Genomic DNA, 22,174 nt, shown 5'->3' on the forward strand with positions numbered 1-22,174 from the left:
TTCAATAGAGACCTTTTTCTGATTCAAAGAGAGACCTTTCTCTCAGCAAGTCATGGGAGAAACCCATAAACCCTACCGCAACAAACATGGCATAGAGGTAGTAACAAACAACAACGCTAAAAATTAAGATCACCCAAAGAAAAAACACAACGAATTTATCCCCCTAAAAATTAGATATACACCTAATAATCAGATTCAGATAAATTAGAGGAATATATGCAAGAGAGAGTCGCTAATAATTTTGATTATATAAAATTTGCAATATTGGTTAATACAATCAATTACGATCACCACCCAACCATCAAGCACTTCATAAGTGCAAACTCGGAGGACCAAAGTCGCTTACCATTCATAAGTGCACATGGGACGGCGATATTCTTCATCATTGGTACGGCAATATTCTTCATCATACACAGAGTCACGATTAGGGCTAACTAGTCGGCAACTCTGGGGCCACACTTTCTTATAGACAGCATCCTTGAACACGAAAGCTTCAAAGGTTTTCAGGGTGTACTCAGCAGCAGCTCTGGGCTTGGCCTCAAATTGAATTTTAAAACTTACACCAGCGGCAAGAAATAGTTTCATCTTCACAAGTCTCACAAATTCAAAATCCGTGCCCTACACCAACCAGTTTGTTCAAATTGAATATTAATAAGTATATAGACAGATAGACAGATAGAGAGAAAGATGGAGATAAGAAGAAACAAACCTTAACTTGGTTGTAGCGGTCTAACAGCATCTCTCCATAGACAGAACATTCATATCGTTCCTCCTCAGAAATCTGAGGATCAAGCAAGTTTAATTAACAAAAAAAAAAGCCTTCTATTCTTCTTTTCCTAATAAAAAAGAAAAGACCCACACATTGCACATACCTCTGTCTCTGAGAACCATTTTGGCACATGGAATGGGTCTAGCTCTATGATCTGAGGCTGAGGCTGAAGGTTGGAGTCGATGGTAGGGGAAGGGGTAGGAATAGGGGTAGGGCTAGGGCGAGGAATTTTAGAAGGGTGAGAGAGTTTGACTTTGAGGAGGGGATCAGAACTCCACTCAAACCCGGGACCAATATCAGGTTCGCCATCTTCATCTTCATCTTCATATTTAGAAATGAAGTCATCGTAGTCTGAAAACAATACATCCTCATAGTCCTCATTTGCCATCATTCAATCTCTGAAAAAAAAGGGTCATTATAAACATCCACAAACAGAGGGGCAAGGAGCTCGGTAACATACATACATTGAATCATCCATGTTTTGATACTAACCACATGTTTTTATTCGTATTTGGGACGGTAGAGAGATACCAAACCCGAACCCACATAGGATCCACAAACCAATTGTATTGTGTAACCACAAACAAAACCCTAATTTTTCAAGCCCACAAGCAGGAAATCCAATCCATACAGAAGCACAAAGAGGGAAATTGAGAAATTGAAGACAAAATATAGAATAACGGTGGGCCAGAGAGAAAGAGAGAGACATACCAAACCAAAGAGATTCTTGACAGAGAAAGAAACCTAGCGCCGCTTCTGATCTAAGAACACGCTTGTAACAGAGAGCTTGTGTTGTGTGTGTAAAATGTAAAATATACCAAATAGAACTACAGAAGAGCTTGAAACGGGCCGGAGCCCAATTGAGGTCGGGTAAAAATTCAACCGCCTTTAATTGAAGGGTGAGAAGTTACGGGCCTTATGGCGCCATTAAGCTTTTTTTATTCCAATGTACCAAAAAATAATAATAATAACATTTTTTGGTTTTTTATATTTTAATGAATATAAAATTTGATAATTGTAAGGACTCAATTTGTAACGATTCCAAACTGATATTGGGTTCGTACGTTAAAGACCCAAACAATAAAATTTATAGAGCGTGGGCTGAAAGGCTAGGCCTTGATCACCGGACAGTGGTTAGTCATGGTTTTCTGTAGCAATTTGCACAAGGGTGAATCTGGCATGTCTAGTAAGACCTTCTTCCGATGCGACCTAAGTGGCTCCGGTCCTTAGACCTCATTCAAGGAGTTTCATGTTCTTATTATTCTTCTTTTTTAGGGTTCCATGGTCAGGGAGACGATTTGTCCCCCCCCCCTCCCTGAATTGCTTCTCTTTCCCTTTTATATTAGCATTTACCCTTCCTCCAATGTCCACGTGTAGGTTCAGTTTTCTAGGACTGATACTTGTCCCATCAGCCCATACCCAAAGTGGTTGAGGATGGTTGTAAAAGTTGAAAAGTATTGCTCTGTCAGGCGCAGAGTATTTAATTGCAGTAATGGCAGTCTTTCCTTTGTCCTTTGTCGCCATATTGTCTAGGGGTCCTTTCTCCATCAATGTGGAGGTGTTTGGCTTTTCTCTAAACTATTCCTATACCGTACTTGCCCTTTCTTTCAGGGGCGCTTTGGGATGTCGAGAATAGAATCATCCTTGGCTATATCTTTAGGCCATTTGGACTTTCACTGTATGTCCTTGGCAATATCCCTCCTCGGCTCGGGCCTTGGGCCCTAACGCAAAGTGGGTCGGGGTCACAAGTTCTCTGGCCCTACAATAGCCCCTTAAAATCCTGCTGTCCGGCCCCTCGGACGGAGAGGAGGGTTTTGGTGACGTCGGGCCTATGTCACGGCTTGCCAAGCCTCGTCCTTCATCAATGCCGGTGCCTCTTCATTTGCTTGGGACATGCTCCTGGTCATGAGACATCCCTTAGCTTTACTCACGCCGCGTTCTTGCCGCTTCGGTGCACGAGGCGCATCTTTAATAAGTTTCCTTTACGAGGCGACGCAAATCCAACAGTTTGAAGATGGCATTGGGAGTTGAGTGCGACTTATCTCGTTTGTAACTTTTCTTGGAAATCTGTACAGATTAAATGCCACCAGACTTGCCTTCCATATAAGAAGCAAGGTAGGAGGTCATTTCCTTTACGTACAGACCCCTCAATCTTTTCAAATTCCATAACCACCGGCTGTGCTCAAAGTCCTCACTGCCAGTGGGATTAAGCTTTAGGGAGTGATATGGTTAAGGCGAAGATGGGGGTGAAGGGACCACACCCTCTCTAGAAACACTAGGTCTCTCCGAGACTCAAGATGGCGGTCAGGGTAAGGGAGACAGAGACTCAAGACATTTCTCCCCCTTGATAAGGCGGGAAAGAAGCGTCCTCTTCCTTCAGCCAAAATCCGAAGCAGGTGTTGGTCGCATCAAATTTTTGGTGCGATAGCACTGGGGTTTCTCATCGTCGGTACCATCCGCTTTCTCTCGAGCGCTGCTAATATGGCACTTGCCTGATGGGAGTCAGAGCTGGTACGGAGACTAGGCATCCCTGCTTCCTCCTCTCTTCCTTTGCTGGTGCCTCCTTTTGCCTCCGCTTTTTCTTCTCTTCCATCACTAGGGACATCCTGGTGTTTCTGCTTCTTCTTCTGCTTCTTCTCCCCTTCCATCAAAAGGGCCATCCTAACACGCTTAGTCACCACAAGAGTAGAATTTTGAAGGATTTATCGTTCCCTTGTATCTTTTTCCTTTTTGCTTTTCTTTTTGCTTTTGTAGTTAGCTTCTGGTATAGGCTTGCTTAAGCCCCTCGTTGTACGCTGTACTATTTCTTTGTATTAATAAAAGATGACTTTATTTTATTCTAAGTATTCTTTCTTTTCTGCAATAGTTATATTGTGAATAGATGTGCTATTTTTTTTTTTTTATTCTGAACGGTACTTAGGGCCGAAACCCTTGTTAACAAAAAGCTATTATTTTGAACTTATTGAGACTAACAGACACAATAATGCCCACCTAAAAAAGGTTATACATATAAGACTAACCGAGATAACGGCTGAAAGCTCTGTATTGCGTATGAGGCGATCATCTGAGGATGGGTAACCCAAAATGAACTATCCGAGAGGGTCGTCGAGTACTAGGGTGCTTTGCCACGTTCCTAACAACATTCATAGCCTTAACCATTTTTGGCATCCGGTCCGAGGATCAAGGTATGACTGTACCGGACCTAAACACTCGTTTGCATTAGTTCCCTTAAAATTGGGGATCCGAGGATAGGTCGGGACTTCCATTCTGTCTGGGACTTAATCCATTTTCTAATGACTAATCTCCCCATAGGTCTGAGTCCGAGGACCATGCAATACCTTGGTTTAGTCCAAAACTTGGATTTTCTTTAAGTAGTTGGTTTCCCCATGGGTTTGAGTCTGAGGACCATGCAATACCTTGGTTCTGTCCAAAACTTGGATTTTCTTTAAGAAGTTGGTTTCCCCATAGGTTTGAGTCCGATGACCATGCAATACCTTGGTTCTGTCCAAAACTTAGAATTTCTTTAAGTTTAAGTAGTTGGTTTCCCAATAGGTTTGAGTCCGAGAACCATGCAATACCTTGGTTCTGTCCAAAACTTAGAATTTTTTTAAGTAGTTGGTTTCCCCATAGGTTTGAATCCGAGGACCATGCAATACCTTGGTTCTGTCCAAAACTTAGAATTTTCTTTAAATAATTGGTTTCCCCATAGGTTTGAATCCAAGGACTATGCAATACCTTGGTTCTGTCCAAAACTTAGAATTTCTTTAAGTAGTTGGTTTCCCCATAGGTTTGAGTCCGAGGACCATGCAATACCTTGGTTCTGTCCAAAACTTAGAATTTTCTTTAAATAGTTGGTTTCCCCATAGGTTTGAGTCCGAGGACCATGCAATACCTTGGTTCTATCCAAAACTTAGAATTTTCTTTAAGTAGTTGGTTTCCCCATAGGATTGAATCCGAGGACCATGCAATACCTTGGTTCTGTCCAAAACTTAGAATTTTCTTTAAGTAGTTTCTGGGGCTAGCCCCTCGGCCTAGGTGTGGGGCGTTGACCTGACGTTGGAAGCCCCTAGAACTGTCCGCGCCACTGGCGCTTCGAAGCGTAGCCCCTAGTGGAACTTTATATTAGGGCAACAACAACGGGCTGCTGGAAATGATGAAGGGGCTTTCGCAGGCCCTTGTTTGACAGGAGCTCGATCCACCGCCTGTGCCAATGCACAAGCCTTTCCCACAAACGGCGCCAATTGTAAGGACTCAATTTGTAACGATCCCAAACTGATATTGGGTTCGTACGTTAAAGGCCCAAACAATAAAATTTGTAGAGCGTGAGCTAAAAGGCTAGGCCTTGGTCACCGGACATTAGTTAGTCATGGTTTCTGTAGCAATTTGCACAAGGGTGAATCTGGCATGTCTAGTAAGACCTTCTTCCGATGCAACCTGAGTGCCTCCGGTCCTTAGACCTCGTCCGAGGAGTTTCATGTTCTTATTATTCTTCTTTTTTAGGGTTCCATGGTCTGGGAGACGATTTGTCCCCCCCTCCCTGAATTGCTTCTCTTTCCTTTTTATACTAGCCTTTACCCTTCCTCCAACGTCCACGTGTAAGTTCAGCTTTCCAGGGCTGATACTTATCCTATCAACCCATACCCAAAGTGGTTGGGGGTAGTTGTAAAAACTGAATAGCATTGCTCTGTCAGGCGCAGAGTATTTAATTACAGTAATGGCAGCCTTTCCTTTGTCCTTTGTCGCCATATTGTCCAGGGGTCCTTTCTCCATCAATGTGAAGGTGTTCGGCTTTTCCATAAACTGTTCCTATACCGTACTTGCCCTTTCTTTCAAGGGCGCTTTGGGATGCCGAGGACAGAATCATCATCGACTATATCTCTAGGCCATTTGGACTTTCACTGTATGTCCTCGGCAATATCCCTCCTCGGCTCGGGCCTTGGGCCCTAACGCAAAGTGGGCCGAGGTCACAAGTTCTCTAACCCTACAATAATTATGATGATTTTTAAAAATGATTTATTACTAGCTTTTAATACAAAATTAGGGTCTCCTCTATTAATAGTTTCACACTTGCCAACATATGTTATATCAGTATCGGTAATGTTTTTTTTATATTCAGAAGTGAAGTCATCGTAGTTTGTTATGTGTGTATTTTTTTAAAAAAAAGTGATGACGTGTTGTCTAATTAGTGGGGCCTATAGTTTTTAAAATATTTACAATAATTCCATTGAGCAACGTTGTTTGAAAACTGAAAGCTGGTAAGAGGAGTTTTCTAAATTCAGTGTTTAAACACCTTGAAATTGAATTAAGCAACATAACTCAAACACTCCAGTAAAAAACACTCTTACCTAAAGCTTTTTTTTTTTTTTTTTTTTCACAGTTTTCAATGTTTAAACACTAAAAACTGTTATTCAAACACCCTAACCAAACAAGACCCTAAGGCCCGTTTGGTTGGAGATTTCTAAGTATTTTGGTCGTTTAAAATAAGTAAAACGTATCCGTTTAGAAAGTATTGAGAAACACATGATTTATAGTATTCATATAAAAAGTGTTGTGGTACCTCTATAAATTTTAAATTAACTAAACGTTTCAATGTGAAGAACGTAATTGTGTGTTTGGTATGTGGTGTGTGTGTGTGATTGTGTTTGTGTGTTTTTTTTAATGACAAGCAAGTACAATTTAATTTTTTTATTTTAAGGAGAGAGAAGTCAGTTTATGTAGTTGTCTAATCAAGTGGGCTCCATGATTTGTCACATATTTACAAAAAGGGGTCATTGCTAACAGTGCCATTGGAACAAGTTGTTCTGAAAACTAAAAAAACTAGTAGAGAAGTAGTTTTTCTAATTCAGTGTTTTAATACTCTTAGACTAAACATTTTCAGGTGTTTTTTTTTTTTTTGAGACAACCAATGCATATAAATTACTACTAGAGGTTTCTATTTAACCCAAAAAAAAAAAACTACTAGAGGTTTTCGTCAAAGCAATGCCTTTTTCCTAAATAATAATTAAAAAGAATCGCGGAAAGAATTCAAAAGAAACTATTGTTGCCAAAGGTGATGTTTTATGCTTCCACAATTGCAAGCCACAAACTTTAATCAAATACCCACAATGTTGCAACTTGCAAGTCACGGACCCTAATCAAACAATAAATCTAGGATAAAACTCACAAATGATCCTAAGGTTTAGGCTAGCTAATACTAAGTATTATTAAGACTTTTTAAAAATATCAAATTTTCTCCCTAAGGCTCTATTTGGTTAAAGGATGAAAAATATTAAAAAGATGAAAAAAAAAAAATAGATGGATGAAAAACTCATTTATTTAGTTGAGAATAAAATAAAATAATAGAAAATGTAGTTTATAAATTTATCATGGGTATGTATCATGAATTTTTGGCGTTGTTTGGTTTGATATTTTTCTTTTTTCTTTTTTCTTTTTTGCTTGAGTATGAAAATCATTGAGTATTGTTAGTTTTTATCATGGGTATGTATCATGAATTTCTTTTGTTGTTTGGTTTGATTTTTTTTTTTTTTTTTTTTTTTTTTTTTTTTTGCTTTAGTATGAAAATCATTGAGTATTGTTAGGTTTTTATCATTGGTATGTATCATGAATTTCTTTTGTTGTTTGGTTTGATATTTGTCTTTAATTTTTTTTGCTTCAATATGAAATAATGATTAATATATTTAAGATGTATTCTTGGTATATTTGTATTGTTAGGTTTTAAATGATTATATTGTTGTTATGTTTGATATTTTTATTTATATTTTTGTTAGAGCTGATTTGAAATTTTGTAATGGGGGTGAGTTTTGTCTTTAGATTTTTTTTTTTTTTTTTTTTATTTTATTGATGCATTGATATGATAAATGATCCGTGTGTTGTCATGTGATGTGGGGTGAGTATATGCAAATGTGGGGTGACAAGTTGTAATTTTTGAACTTTGAGTAGATAAAAAAGGTATATTTTCTCCAACAAAGGACTAAAATTAAATCCTCAGTAACCTAGTAGGCCAATGTTACTGTAATTGTTAAAAAAAAGCACTAAATCAGAGTAAATTTTGTCCATAAAACAACTAAAAATTAAATCCTCAGCAACCCAACAAGTATATATATATATATATATATATCTCCAATTTCTCTATTTTTAGTAACATATTTACCATAACTGACCAAATCAAACTTAGATCAAAGTAAATTTTGATCAACAAAGCACTAAAATTAAATCCTCAGCAAATATAAACAAACCCAGAAACATAATTTGATTCCACATACCAATTCAATCTCAAAAAACAATAAAGCTTCTATCTTTTTTAACAGTTCTATTAGAAATTCAATACAGAAACCAAAATAGAAAAAAAAAAAACGAACTGAAACCAAAGTTTGTTTGACTTTTCCCACTGTTTCTCAGCAACCAAACGATGAAACACACTTTGCATTTTGCATAAAGGGACTCACCTTTTTTTTTTTTTTTAGAGACCACGTAGACTAAAGGAACTCAAAACTCTGTGATGACTGAGACTGGAGACTGGAGACTGAGTGAAAGTAGAGGGTGACAGGGTGTTTGTGTGAGGGTGACTAAGAGAGGTGTGACAGTGGGTCGGTGAGTGAGAGAGTGAGAGGATGAGTGAGAGGATGAGAGGGTGAGTGAGAGTGGGTCGGGGTTGGGGTCAGTGAGGCTGAGAGAGTGAGAGAGTCCGACCGATGAGGCTGAAAGAGTGAGAGGGTGAGTGAGAGTGGGTCGGGATCGATGAGGCTAAGAGAGTGAGAGGGTAAGTAAGAGTGGAGAGACAGAGTGTGTTAAATTTTAAAAAAGCCCTATCAGAAATCGAGTCTTAGAAACTCGGTTTCCAAGTGGCTTCTACGTGGGTCATCCACGTCACATAAAAATTGCCACATCACACACAACTGGAAATCGAGTCTCTAAGACTCGATTTACAGACGGATGCCAAGTGCACGAACGCCACATCAAATCTAATCCAAACATAAAAACCGAGTCTTTGAGACTCGGTTTACAGGCCCAAAATCGAGTCTCTTAAACTCGAGATGTTAGTAATTAAAATTCTTTTGAAACCATGCCTACTAACTAAATAGTTGGGATAGTTGGGAAATCATGGTTAAATTCCAATTTTGGTCGTTTAAACACTAAAAATTGTTGTTCAAATACCTTAACCAAGCAAGACCTTAGGGCCCCCTTTGGTTGGGGATTTCTAGTATCATCGTTTAAAATAATGTGAAAACTGTGGTTTAGAAAGTGTTGAGAAAACACATGTTTACAGTATTCATAAAGTAAAAAATGTGTTTGGTACCATATTTTAAATAACTTATTTCAATGTGTGAAGAACGTAATTGTGTGTTTGGTATGTGTGTGTGTATTTTTTTTTTTTTTTAAATGACAAGCATAGTACAATTTTTTTTTATTTGAGGAGAGAGAAGTCAGTTTATGTGTTGTCTAATCAAGTGGGTCCCATGATTTTCAACATATTTACAAAAGGGGTCATGCTAACGTGCCATTGAACAATGTTGTTTGAAAACTGAAAACTGGTAAGAAGAATTTTCTAAATTCAGTGTTTTAATACTCTAAACTGAGTAACATAACTCAAACACTCTAGTAAAAAAATACCTTTACCAAACACATTGTAAATGTAATCCATCAACATTTAATTAGTTTTTATAAATAATAAAATTTTAAATTAGTTTTAACTTTTCCCATCCTTACTAATCTATTCTTTTATTTTATTTTTTAATTATAAGATAAAACCGGTTCATTTTATTCTGTGTAGGTTATTTAATTTGTATATTTTAGGCAAAAATACTTGCTATAGTTGTATTTGCTTAAATAAGTTATTTAAAAAAAATTAAAATTAATAATCATATTTAAAATCAACTATGTCACAAAAAAAATATTAAGTGATTTAGTAATTTTGCATCTTAAAGGCAAGAAAAATATTTTAATAAAAAATTAAATGTTGGGTAAATTACATATTTAGTCCCTATCTCATACACTATATTTCAATTTGATCCCTAACCTTCCAGTATTGTGTCAACTTAGTCTCTGCCCTTATATCTTGGATAAAAATTGATGACATGGCAAACGACTAAAATAGAATTTTAGTTTGTTGTTACATCAACGGAAGCTAATTTTTTATTTTGACCATTAGACATGTCATCAATTTTCATCCAAAAGATAATGGCACGAACTAAATTTACACGATACTGAACCGTCAGGGACTAAATTGACACAATTGAAAGGTTAAAAATCAAATTAAAAAAATGGTGTATATGATAGGGACTAAAAATATAGTTTACCCTTAAATGTATTATTTAATTAATAATTAAATATAATAAAATGCTTTGGTTAAGGTTTTTGCCCCCAGCCCCCAAAATTTGCTAAGTCAACCCTGGAAAAAGGCAAGGGAGCCGCCACCTAGTAATAGCTAGGTCCAAGAATCACAAATTACTTTATGAAGGTCCACAAATCAAACTAAGTCCCAAATTAGGCTACAAGATGGGAAGATGTTAGACACCCCAAGCCCCCAAGCCATTGTTGGCCTTCATTATTTGTTGTTGGATTGTGATCAGATGGAGTTTATCTAATAGGCTTTATGTGAATACGTGCACACTTCTAAGTCCTAAAGTTAGTCTATGAGTAATGTGAATTAGAAAGTTCCAAGAGCGAGACAATGATCATGTAAAAGGCGATTAAGCATCTAAACATCCAATACATGTGGACCTATGACTATACAATCATGTGAACATGTAAGCATCTAAACATATGAGTACCAAACAAGTAATTGGATCTTTAATTGGAGTTAATGTTTAAGTTTTTTAAAAAGCAAATATTAATTAAAGTTAAAGCTTCATTAAACTTTGAACGTATTCCCTCATTAAACTTATTGAATTAACTAATTTGCTCTTGCCTTATTTAGAAGTGGTTTTGCATGTTTACATATCTTTCATTTGGGAAATTATTGTGTAGTCCCCTGCTAACCTTGTACTCCCAGCCAATAGGAGCATGCCAGCACATAATAACTTGCTTACCTCAGCAGGACTGCCAACTCTTGTTAACGTCTGTTAACGTTTGGAAATTTTTAACAAGGGCGCTCCTTCAAAATATTCACGCATGCCCTCGTGAACTCTCAGTTACAAGGTTTGGACTCATATAAATAAAATAAGTAATATAGGGTTCTTAGTAGAAGACAAAGGCTTAAAAGCCATAAAGAATATTGACAGCAATGCAAAGCTCTCAGTAGAAGACAACAGCGGACACAAAGGAACAAGTTACTTTTTTTTTTTTTTTTTTCAAGTAAAAGCATGGTAGAAATAATGGACTTAAAAAGTGATAAAGGTATATTTTGTTTTGTCTTGTTTTGATTTAATTTATGTTTTGGAAGAATGTTTAATTATTTGTGGTGATATATTTGTTCTCAAATAAAACTATATAATCCTTATTGCTGTTTTTTTTTTTTTTTGCTCTTTGCAGTATTTATTGTTAATTTTTATTCTTATAATATTTTTTTTCAATGAGTATCCATAATCAACCCAAAAAAAAATTTAATACTAAAATTTTGTTGTTATTGTTGTTGTTATCTGTAACGGTGAGCTTTTAGTTCCCTGAGCCCAAAGGATAGAAGGATTTAGGCCCAAAGAGCCCGACATAATAAATTTGTAGAGAGTGGGCTTAAAAGCTAGGCCTCAATGGATCAGGCCATGCACACAATGGATCAAGGGTATTAAGAAGGCAAAGAAGACCGGTTTAAAGTAAGGAAATCCTTCCTCAGCGAAGTCCAAGGAGAATATTCTCGTATATAATTCTTTTGGACTTGGATACAATTTCTGTTCTTGTTGCTACAATGTGTTCTCTACAGATTTTCCGATCTCCTCTCCCTGGAGGGTCTCTTACATTATATAGCCCCTTTAAGATGATCTTGGCCCTCCATTTGTTGATCGTCCAGGCCACTACTTGTGTGTCTGTCCCATCAGACACCTTCCCATACCTCTTGTGAGTTGAGGCAACACTGTTCAGGGATCTTCTCCACATAAATGCAGTCAGGAAGGTTGGTGGGATGCATTCAATGCGGCGGTAGCCATCATTCCTTTAGTCATGTCAGGGCTAACCCCCTCCCCGAGGCTCTTTCCCTACAATATGACCTTCTCTGGTAACATGCCATTGATGTGACTTTACTGTTCAAGCGTGTGGCCTCCTCAGCATGATAATGGACTCCTCAGCCATGGATACGACATATGGCACAAGTACTTTATTTAAATTCTTGTGCCCCACAGTGTTCATTCTTTCAACCTAGAATGAGAGAATGTATCTCATATATCAGACATATGCATAATTTATCTCATAGCATATAACTTTGACAAAGCTACGAAGTTCTCATGCAATAAGAGGGTGGATGCATGTAATCAATAAATTAAATAGTAAATGAGATAAGTATTATTAGAATGCATGCATTATATTTTGGTTCATTCAAAATACAAAAAGTTGATTACAAAGGGGTTTAAACTTTAAACTTTATCAGATAATAGTAGGTCTTAGCTAGCCTTTCCCCGAAGCCCTAACATTTATGGCAAGTATTGAGTTGATAATTTGTATACTGAAGTTATGGCTAATGGCAGACAATGCCAACATTGAGAATGCCAAAAAGGCCATGCTGATGGCTGATGCTGAAAAGTCTATAAATTGTCTATCTGTAAATTTCTGGTATGCTAGCGTTCTCGAACAAATGGTCAAGGGAAGTGCCGAAGATGCTGCTGATATCAACAGGTACGCCATAATCTGCAGTGAATATTTTATTAGTTATATGTTTCGTCTAATTAAATTACCTCTAATATTTTTTTTTTAATCATTAAACTAAGACACCAATGAATTTTAGGTATAGGTGAAGATCAAACCCTAAATCTCTTATTTAAACATTAAAGATTTTGCCAATTGATGAAAAGTTTATACCAAAAAGGCCATGTGTTTTAATATATTTGTCTTCTATGTTTTATTGATACACAATTTAGTTATGGCATGTTAGGCCGTTATCATGCCTAAAATCAAGGCATATCAATTATCATTGATTCAACCATAATAAATGTTCCTTACAAATCAACTTTTGTGCGTATATGTACCCAATATTGGATTTTTGTTCTACACAATTTTTTTTTTTTGATGAAAGTTATCAAGTTGAACCACATAAGTCTTGCGTCTACTCTCTCATTCTTTGTCTAAATCTTTTATTTTCTTCCTTTTATTTTAACATAATCTTCTCTTAAAAAAAATTAACTCTAATTAAACTATATATGGTATTTGATCTTACTAATTTTCTAATTTAACCATTTTTTTAATATTTATTAATATATGCATATTTTTCATTGAACTTTTCATGTGACGCATGAGTAAGCAATTGAAATATTATTAAAATGAAAAAGTTTAGATGGTTTTCTTTCAATAAATCTAGTGATACAAAAATTTTCATAACTACAAAAATAACATGTTATGATGATTGTGCATAAGAAAATGGTTATGGACAATTTGTTTACAATCCTTTTCACCAAATTTTAATAATCTAAATATATATTAGTAAACAACAATGTAATATACACAACAAATTTCACATTTGTTAACATGATAGATTGTGATTAGTACAACATTATTTATTATTGGAATATTACTTTTATTTTACACCAATTAAAATATATATCAAATTAAGCAATTGTGGAATTTGTTGTGCTTTTAAGTTTACTGAATAGTATATTACCACTAGAATACAAGTACTTACTTTTTAGGACTTTCTCTAGGTCAACATCTTAATTACTAGAACACAAGTACTTATTTTTTTAAGGACTTTCTCTAGGTCAGCATCTTAATTATAATTTCTCAAAAAAAAAAAAAACTTAATTATAATTATTATATGTTAGTTGAAAACCGATTACAACTGGTCCATCCCGATTTTTTTATTTTTTTATTTCTATTTTTGAGAAGGTGTCCATCCCCATTTTTGTTCAACTTAAACAAGATATTGATCATTCTCAAAAAAAAAAAAAACAAGATATTGATAAACATAAACAAACGCTAATTAAATTATATTTGATATTTAGCATTAACCATGAAATGGCTTCATTTGAAATAGAAATAATCTTATTTTAGGGAGATGTTATGGATCTGATGATTTGTGCCGAGGAGAGTGGGAACAAAATTCTCTTATTTCACTTAAAATGAAAAGAGTCAATTGAACAAATAAATTATTATTTTTTAATCTAATTTTTAAATCACGTAACACTTAAAACACCTTTAAATTTAAAGTTTAAACTACTTAGTGTTAGTTTGGATTGCGCTGAAATGAAAGTGGGTCCCGTGCATTGTTCACAGGACCCACAAATTGTCTAATTTAGCAAAATTTTCATTAAAACTTTTCCCTCGGCACTATTCACACATTTATAAATTATTATGTTACAGTGTTTTCAGTTTTCAGAAATAAGCATCATCCAAACAGACCCTTAGAATGCGTTTGTATAAACTATTGGAAAACTGTCTTTGAGTTTAAAATGAGCGTTTATAATTCATAAAAAAAAAATAAAAAAAAATTGAGCATTTATAAAAAACTACAAAAAGTTGTAGTTATAAAATAGAGTTTTGAATTTTAAAAACGTTATTTTAATATCCCAAAATGCCTAACTAAAAGGACTTTTAATCTGATAATAATAATAAATTCATTTAAAATGGGGAGGTTATAGTCACACAAACACAGTTGCCTTTCCTATTAGACCGAGGATGATTTTAATTATGCAAGGTACCTTGGAGTTGGGAGTACTCAAAGGCTTCATTTGGGATGAGGGAATGGAATGGAAAGGAATGAAAAAAATCATTTTAGAATATTCTTCCCTTCCCTTGTTTGGGAGTTTTAATGGAGGGAATGGAAAGTTCTTTCCCTTATTTGGGAGCTTAAGTAGGAGTGAATGGAATGGGTAGGAGGGAACATTCATTCCTCTCTATTCCCTTAAAACCTCAAATTTTCATTCCCCTCAAAATCTGGAAGAATTGGAGGAAATGGAATTAGATTTAATGATTTTTTTACTAAAACTCCCAAAATACCCCTGTATATTCAACTCTTTATTTTAAAATAGAGGTCTAATAATAATATTGTCATAAAATAATTCTGTTCCATTCCCTCCATGTTGCTCCCAAATAAGATTACTTACATTTCATTCATTTCTATTCCTTTATTTTAAAACATCCAATCAAGGTTATTTAATTCCATTCCATTCTTTTCCATTCCTTTCCCTTACTTAAATACATTCTATTCCACTCCATTCCTTTCCATTCCCTTATTATTATTATTATTCTATTCCATTTCATTCCCTTCCCTTATGAACTCCCAAGCGAAGCCTAAAGGCACCCTCACATGCAAGTGGGCAATGACATTGCTAGTCAAGGCACCTTTGATTCTTGTGTCATCAAAGTTCATAAAGAATCGAGACCAACCTGATCTCCAAAAAGGTCGAGCAAGGTAGAGCTTCGCTATTGAAGCAATAGTTTTCCGGTGCAAAGTTCATATGCTTGTCGCATTACTTGGCCGCCTATGTACACAGTCAACAAAATTGCTATTGCCAATACGTACCTAGTCCAATTCAACACAACCTCATTCGCCAAAAATATTTATAAAAAAATAAAATAAATAAAAAATCCAAACTGAAATCAAATTCTTAGTGCCAATTTAACTCAACTTATTTTTAGAAAATCAAAACTTTAGGTACAACACTTTATTTGTTAATGTTAAATATTAGCATTGATACACCATATTGAATATACTAGTATGGATGCGGAAGCGAAAGCATAAAATATAAAATATAATAACACACGAGGGTTACGTGGTTCAGCCAAATGGCTTACATCCACGAAGGAAACCCTAAAGGGTTACGTCAATAATATATTAGAGTATAGTGCAAATCATGTATTATAATGAATCATAACATGTGCATATTTAGTAGACTAAACCCTAGACTAATAGACTTCTAGTACAAATAGGAGACTTGACTTGCACACTAATAGAATTAGGCTTGAGCCTATACTAATGGGCTAATATATCTTTAACACCCCATCTCAAACTCAAGATAGAAGCTTGATGAAATCTTGAAATTTGATAAGGTTAAGAAGATCCTTTGAATGAAATTTGGCTTTGTGACGGTAGTCTGAGGAAGGCAATAGTCTTGTAGTGTTGATGTGACTTCTAACGATGGCATGACTATACCGAAGAGTTTTGACAACAGCAGTAGGAAGCTAAAGAAGATGAACGTAGCGAAAAAACGCCGAGGAAGACAAAGATTGCTCTTAAATATACCATAAGGACAGAAAACCATGGCTACATGAAGGTGGCTCTGATACCATATTAAATATTAGCATTGATACACCATGTTGAATATACTAATACGGATGCGAGGTTACGTGGTTTAGCCAAATGGCCTACATCCACAGAGGAAACCCTAAAGGGCTACATCAATAATATATTAAAGTGTAGTACAAATCCTGTGTTACAATAAATCATAACATGTGTATATATAGTAGATTAAACCCTAAACTAATAGACTTCTAGTACAAGTAAGAGACTTGGCTTGCACACAAAGTAGAATTAGGCTTGGGCCTATGCTAATGGGCTATTATATCTCTAACAATTAAATCTTGAGTTTTTCAATTGAGTCACTATGCATATATTTTTCAAAAACAATTAAATTTGTCAAAAAATTTATAGCTCAATTGGTACTCTTAATATTTTAAGTAGTAAAAAAACAAAATATTAAAAATACTATATTTTTAATTTTTATAAAAGACTATATATATATATATATATATATAAACACGTACTGTTTCAAATTAGTGTGCTGCAAACTGACACTAATCCTCAAAAACCAATTAAGAATCGCATGAATTACTCTACCTATATTCTCCATATTTGTCGAAATCTTGCCAACCACCATCTTCAATAGCGTTCTTATAATCTTCCCAACTATTGTATTCGTAGTGAAAGTGAAACTCATTGTGTTTGTTTATGGCCATGATAATGAGAGCAATCACAGAGAAGATCAAAGCCAATCCTCTTAAAGCCAACGAGAATTTCTTTATCAAATCCTCCCTCTTGCACCGACGTACGATAGTTGAGCTCTCAACCCCCGTAACTGAGCTTTGGTTCACCACGTTGTCGATTGGAGGAGGAGCTGTCGGGATAGTTGGCAACGATCCCACATGTTGGTTCGACGCATGGTCGTTGTTGGTCATTGACATGTTCTTTGTTTTTTGAATTCAGTGCCTCAGAACTTAGCAAAGAGTAAAAGACTATTTTGGATGAATGAATCAAAGAATAGGGTATATATATTATATAGTTAAATAACAAAAGCTTTCTGAGAGTTTTTTTTTTTTTTTTTTTGGGTAAAAAGACGATTCAATAAAAACTAAGGAGAAGCAGCAAGGTCATTACAGATTCTATTAAAGAATCTGCCATTACAATCCTCATCCAAAACATTCCTAATATCCTCAGGAGGACTATCAAAACAAACAAAATTTAAATTCTGTAGAGTCCCTAATCTAGCTAGCCTGTTCGCATAGCAATTAGCTTGTCGATAGCAATGCTTCACTTGAATTTGATGGAACCGCCCCATCAGCTGCCTGCAATCATCCAAGATAGGAGAGAGTATGAAATTCTCATAGTTTGAGTTCTGCAAAATATCAATAATTGCTTTGGCATCAAGCTCAACAATGAGTGAAGGTATGTTGAGATTATTGCACAAAGAAATACCATTTCTAAGGCCCTATAGCTCCGCCACAAAACTGGTACTTGTCCCAATTCTCCTCACAAAACCAGCAATCCAATTACCGTGATCATCCCTAAGCAAATCCCCACAACCAGCCAGCCCCGGATTTCCTTTAGCAGCCCCGTCTGTGTTAAGTTTTACCCACCCATGAGGTGGCTTCTCCTAACGCACCCTCTTGATAACATGGTGAGTTAGCCCCCTCAGGGTTTCAACACAAAACACAAATTCCATTGCTTGATTTAAAATAGCAGACGCCAAGTTTGGATTTCGATTTTTCCTATTGAAGACAACACCATTCCTATTCTTCCATATGTTCCAAATGGCAAAAGGGAATATAACTTTCCAAGGAGGTTTCCCTGCAAGGTGATTAGTGTTCATCCTACCATTCATATCTAACCAATCACGCAGATTAGACATCCAAAAGCTAAGATTACTTAGCTACACACCAAGCTGCCTCCATACCGATTGAGCCCAAGGGCAGTCCCTAAGAGCATGTAAAATAGATTCATCTTCCCTTCTACAAATGGGACACACCACATCGTCCATCACACTTCTCCTAGCAAGGCATTCCTTCACCCCAATCCTATTGTGGGCACATTGCCATATGAAGGTTTTAATGCGTGGCAAAGTTGGGGCTTTCCATAGCCATCTTGCTGTAAAAAAAGAGATTATATCAGCCCCCATTGCAACTTTGTAAGCATTCTTAAGCTCAAAATAGCCCTTCGGGTTTTTAATTCCCCAATTGGCTGCATCCCGAGGCAAGGGCCCCTAAATGAGTTGCCTGAAAGGGCCTTCCTTTAACCATTTACCATACCAAAAGCTTAAGATACTATTCCTCCCTACCATCCAGAAACTCCCTTTCGTAAAAACTTCTCTTCCTTTTTTAATTGCAGCCTAAACTCCTGAGCAAGGCAACTTATCTGCATTTGCCAAATTCACCCTTCTGTTATTGCAGTATTTTGATCTTAAAACTTGAGACCAAGGAGCATCATTCTCGGTATGGAGTCTCCAATTGAGTTTGGCTAGCATGGCTATATTTCTCCCCCTAGCTGTTTGTAGGCATAAACCCCCTTCTTCCTTTGTCTTTGTAACCTTCTACCATCTGACCCAATGAATCTTTCTTGCTGATTCTAAAGTGCCCCACAGAAAATTACGGTTAACTCTGTCCATACCATCCAGAATTTTCCCCAGTAATAGAGTACACTGCATGACATATGATGGTATGGCCGCTGTGGAAGCCTGAATGAGAACATTTTGCCCAGCCAAAGATAGTAAATTGGCCTTCCACCCCGCAAGTTTCTGCTTCACCCTATCCAATATGAAGTTGTAATCATGGGAAGAGGCTCCCAGCACCCTCATAGGAATTCCCAAATACTTCCCAATGTTTGGAGTGGATGTAAAACCAAGGACATTGCTCAACGACTCTCTAGTGTCCCTATCAACATTAGGTGAGAAAAATACTTTAGACTTTGCTTCACTCACCAATTGACCTGACAAGTTGCAGAACATATCTAAGACATCTCTTATTACTAAGCAATTATTAAGGTCTGCTTTGGCAAAGAAAACAAGGTCATCTGCAAAGAGAAAGTGAGAAAAAGCCGGACCACTTTGAGAGACTTTAACTAGCTGCCACAATTTATTACTGCATTTCTCCTCTATGAGTTGACCAAGGAAATCCATGCAAAGAATGAATAGGTATGGGGATAAAGGGTCCCCTTGCCTTATCCCTCTAGAAGGATAAATCGGATCAAGCTCTTCACCATTTACCATAATCGAAGTAAAGACCGTTGAAACACAGCTCATCATAACCTTAATAAGATCCAAGTGGAGGTTGACTCTGAGAAGCATATCGCTAATGAAACTCCATTCAAGCTTATCATAAACCTTTTCCAAGTCAATTTTTAACACCATATAACCCACCCACCTTTCCTCTCTTCTTGCTGATGGAATGGATGACTTCTTGGGCTATGATTGCATTGTCAATACCCCTTCTTCCCAAAACAAAAGCAGTTTGGAAGGGAGAAATGAGCTTATCTAAGAAAGGTCTCAGTTTAGCCACTATGATCTTTGTAACAATCTTATAGACTGTATTGCATAGAATTATCGGTCTATAATTTCCTAAAGTCTCCGAAATTTGAATCTTTGGTATAAGAGTGATGTGAGTCCTATTCAAGTATTTAGGAACTCTTCTCTCTACAAAGACCTTTTTCATTTCGTCACTTACTAAACTTCCCACTATCAACCAAAATCTATGGAAGAAACCCGCATGCAACCCATCCGGACTCGAAGCTTCGAAAGCTTTCAAAGACCACAAAGCAGCTCTTATCTCATCTTCCGTTACAATCCCACTTATACTAGTCGTCTCCTCATCCAAAAGTTTTGGCCTGCCATCGGGAGGCCAACGAAGCTACCCTAGGAACACTAAGGAAGGAGGATGTGAAAATATCCCTAAACCCATCCCTAATGTGCTCCTTTACTCCGTTATCCTCATAAATCCATTCCCCCACTGAATTATTAATAGCCAAAATCTGGTTTCTTTTCCTTCTTACTAGAGTAGAGACATGGTAGAAGGCAGTATTTCTATCCCCTTGTATCATCCAGTTTACTCGAGACTTGAGAGCCCAAAGTTCCTCTTCCTAACTTAGAATCGTGTCAAGCTCTTTCACCAAATCTTTCTCAAGATTTAGGAGGAAATTTGAAGGTTTGGAAGCTACTGCCCACTGAATACCATTCAATCTTGCCATAATATTTTTCTTTTTAACAAAAATATTACCAAAATGATTTCTATTCCACTCGGTGACATTTTTTGAAAAGAGATCAATTGCCTCTCCAAGGTTATGAGGCTATCTCCAAGCCTGCGATACAATGTTTGGAAAGGTGTGATCTGTCAACCAGCAGATATGGAACTTGAAAAGTCTTACTCTGCCTCTATTAGTTCTTGGAAGCATGTCAAGCATGACAAGACAATGGTCTAAATGGCACTTTGTGAGATGAATAACTCTAGCATCCGGGTAAAGCAGACACCAACTAGGATTGACGAAAAATCTGTCAATTCTTTCTTGAATAAGAGCATGGACCTCCCTTTTATTTGTCCAAGTGAATCTCGGACCAGTAAACCCAATGTCAATCATGCTGCAGTTATCCAGGGACTCCTTGAACGGCAAGGAGCTACTAACCCCAACAACCCTACCCCCAAACTTATCCTCAGCTGATAGAGTTTCATTAAATCACCCGCTATGACCCATGGCAACTCATGGAGCTCTGTGACTTTATTTAGATTATTCCATAAGATGGGCCTTTTGGCACTCCTAGGACTAGCATAGATTGCAGAACTTAACCAACTAGAATTAGAATTTCGTACCTTAACTACGGCTTGGATCTCTTACTCAGTGTTGGACAACGAGTTCACCTCTACCCTATCTGAATTCCAGAGCATCTAGAGACCACCAACATACCCGATAGTGTCCGTGTGAATCCCACCATCAAAAGGAAGATGGTCAGAAATCTCCCTAGCCCTCTCACCACCAACTTTTGTTTCCATCAGAATTAAAATAACCGGATTGTGGTTCTGAATCAATTCTCTAACATGCCCTTGGAAAGTGGGCTTCAAAGCCCCCGTACAATTCCATATAATGACATTCATGAGGTAAATGTGTTGAGGGGGTGGGACACCTATCAACAGGAGGTAACGACATGATCTCCTCCCTCAAGATCCATACACTCTACTTCAACATCTCCATGATCTACCCCTCCCCTGAAAACCACATCAAGATCCATTGAAACAATCCCAACCTTCTCTATAGCAGTCTCTCCAAAGGCTTCACTACACGCAATAAGGCCATTGGCACCTCCGTCAAACCTGCCCACCACTGGTCCATCGCCTCTAACCAAGCTAGATCCGAGAGACCCTGAGCGCCCACCCTCGCGCTCTTCTCTGCCACAGAGCCCTTTAAACTCAAAGCCCACCTCCGATCAAGGCGTGATAGATGGATAAAGCTCTCTTCTTTGTTTTAACTTGCCATCACTCTCAATTTGATGCCGATTTTCTTGAGGAAGACGATTTATGGGCTGTATTGGAGAGGAAAGAACTTGGCAACTACCAGCTATGCTTTGAAAAGTTTCTTTATGAACCCTAGCTCATGCAATGGATTTCTTGCCTTTGACCGAAGCTCTATGGTCCAGCTTACTCGAAAAAACCTCTGCCTCAATCCGCTCCTTATCGTTGCCCACTTCATGATTCTTTGAGCTTTTAACCAACGAAGCTTGGGCCTGAGAATTTTCACTAGTACTTGCGTTTAACCCAACATTTGCCATATGGGCTTTAGTGGTGGGCTTTTGGGACGTAAGTTTCCTCTTAGACTCCCTGGCCAGCCCCTCGCTAAACTTAAAATTACCCATAGCGTTGTTGAACCTTGCTTCAGTAATGTTCTTTCTCAGCTCTTGCTTCCATCCCAATATGGGACCCTCCACTACCCTGAAATTTTGTCTCATTCCTCCTATGTGAGACAATAGTCCATGGTCCGTAAGTACCTGACTATACCTCCTCACGCACATTCTCATGCATGATCTTGCTGAGCTCCACCTTAGGACCCACATTGTCAGGAACACGCTCATTGCATGG

The 22,174-nt window shown here is 37.0% G+C and overlaps 1 protein-coding gene and 1 pseudogene across 1 annotated transcript; both read right to left on the reverse strand.

The window, feature by feature from the left end:
* Positions 1-275: 275 nt before the first annotated feature.
* Positions 276-1,577, reverse strand: LOC115978110. Its single transcript, XM_031100132.1, has 4 exons — positions 1,481-1,577; positions 873-1,167; positions 710-781; positions 276-618 (listed from the first exon to the last, which is right to left on the reverse strand). Exons 2-4 carry the CDS (start codon positions 1,158-1,160, stop codon positions 343-345), a joined length of 636 nt encoding a protein of 211 aa, XP_030955992.1. The 5' UTR covers positions 1,161-1,167; positions 1,481-1,577; the 3' UTR covers positions 276-342.
* Positions 1,578-12,301: 10,724 nt separating this feature from the next.
* On the reverse strand, positions 12,302-17,026 carry LOC115966700 (annotated as a pseudogene).
* Between the last annotated feature and the right edge of the window lie 5,148 nt (positions 17,027-22,174).

The sequence above is a fragment of the Quercus lobata genome, chromosome 2 (genome assembly GCF_001633185.2).
Source record: "Quercus lobata isolate SW786 chromosome 2, ValleyOak3.0 Primary Assembly, whole genome shotgun sequence".
NCBI lineage: Eukaryota > Viridiplantae > Streptophyta > Magnoliopsida > Fagales > Fagaceae > Quercus > Quercus lobata.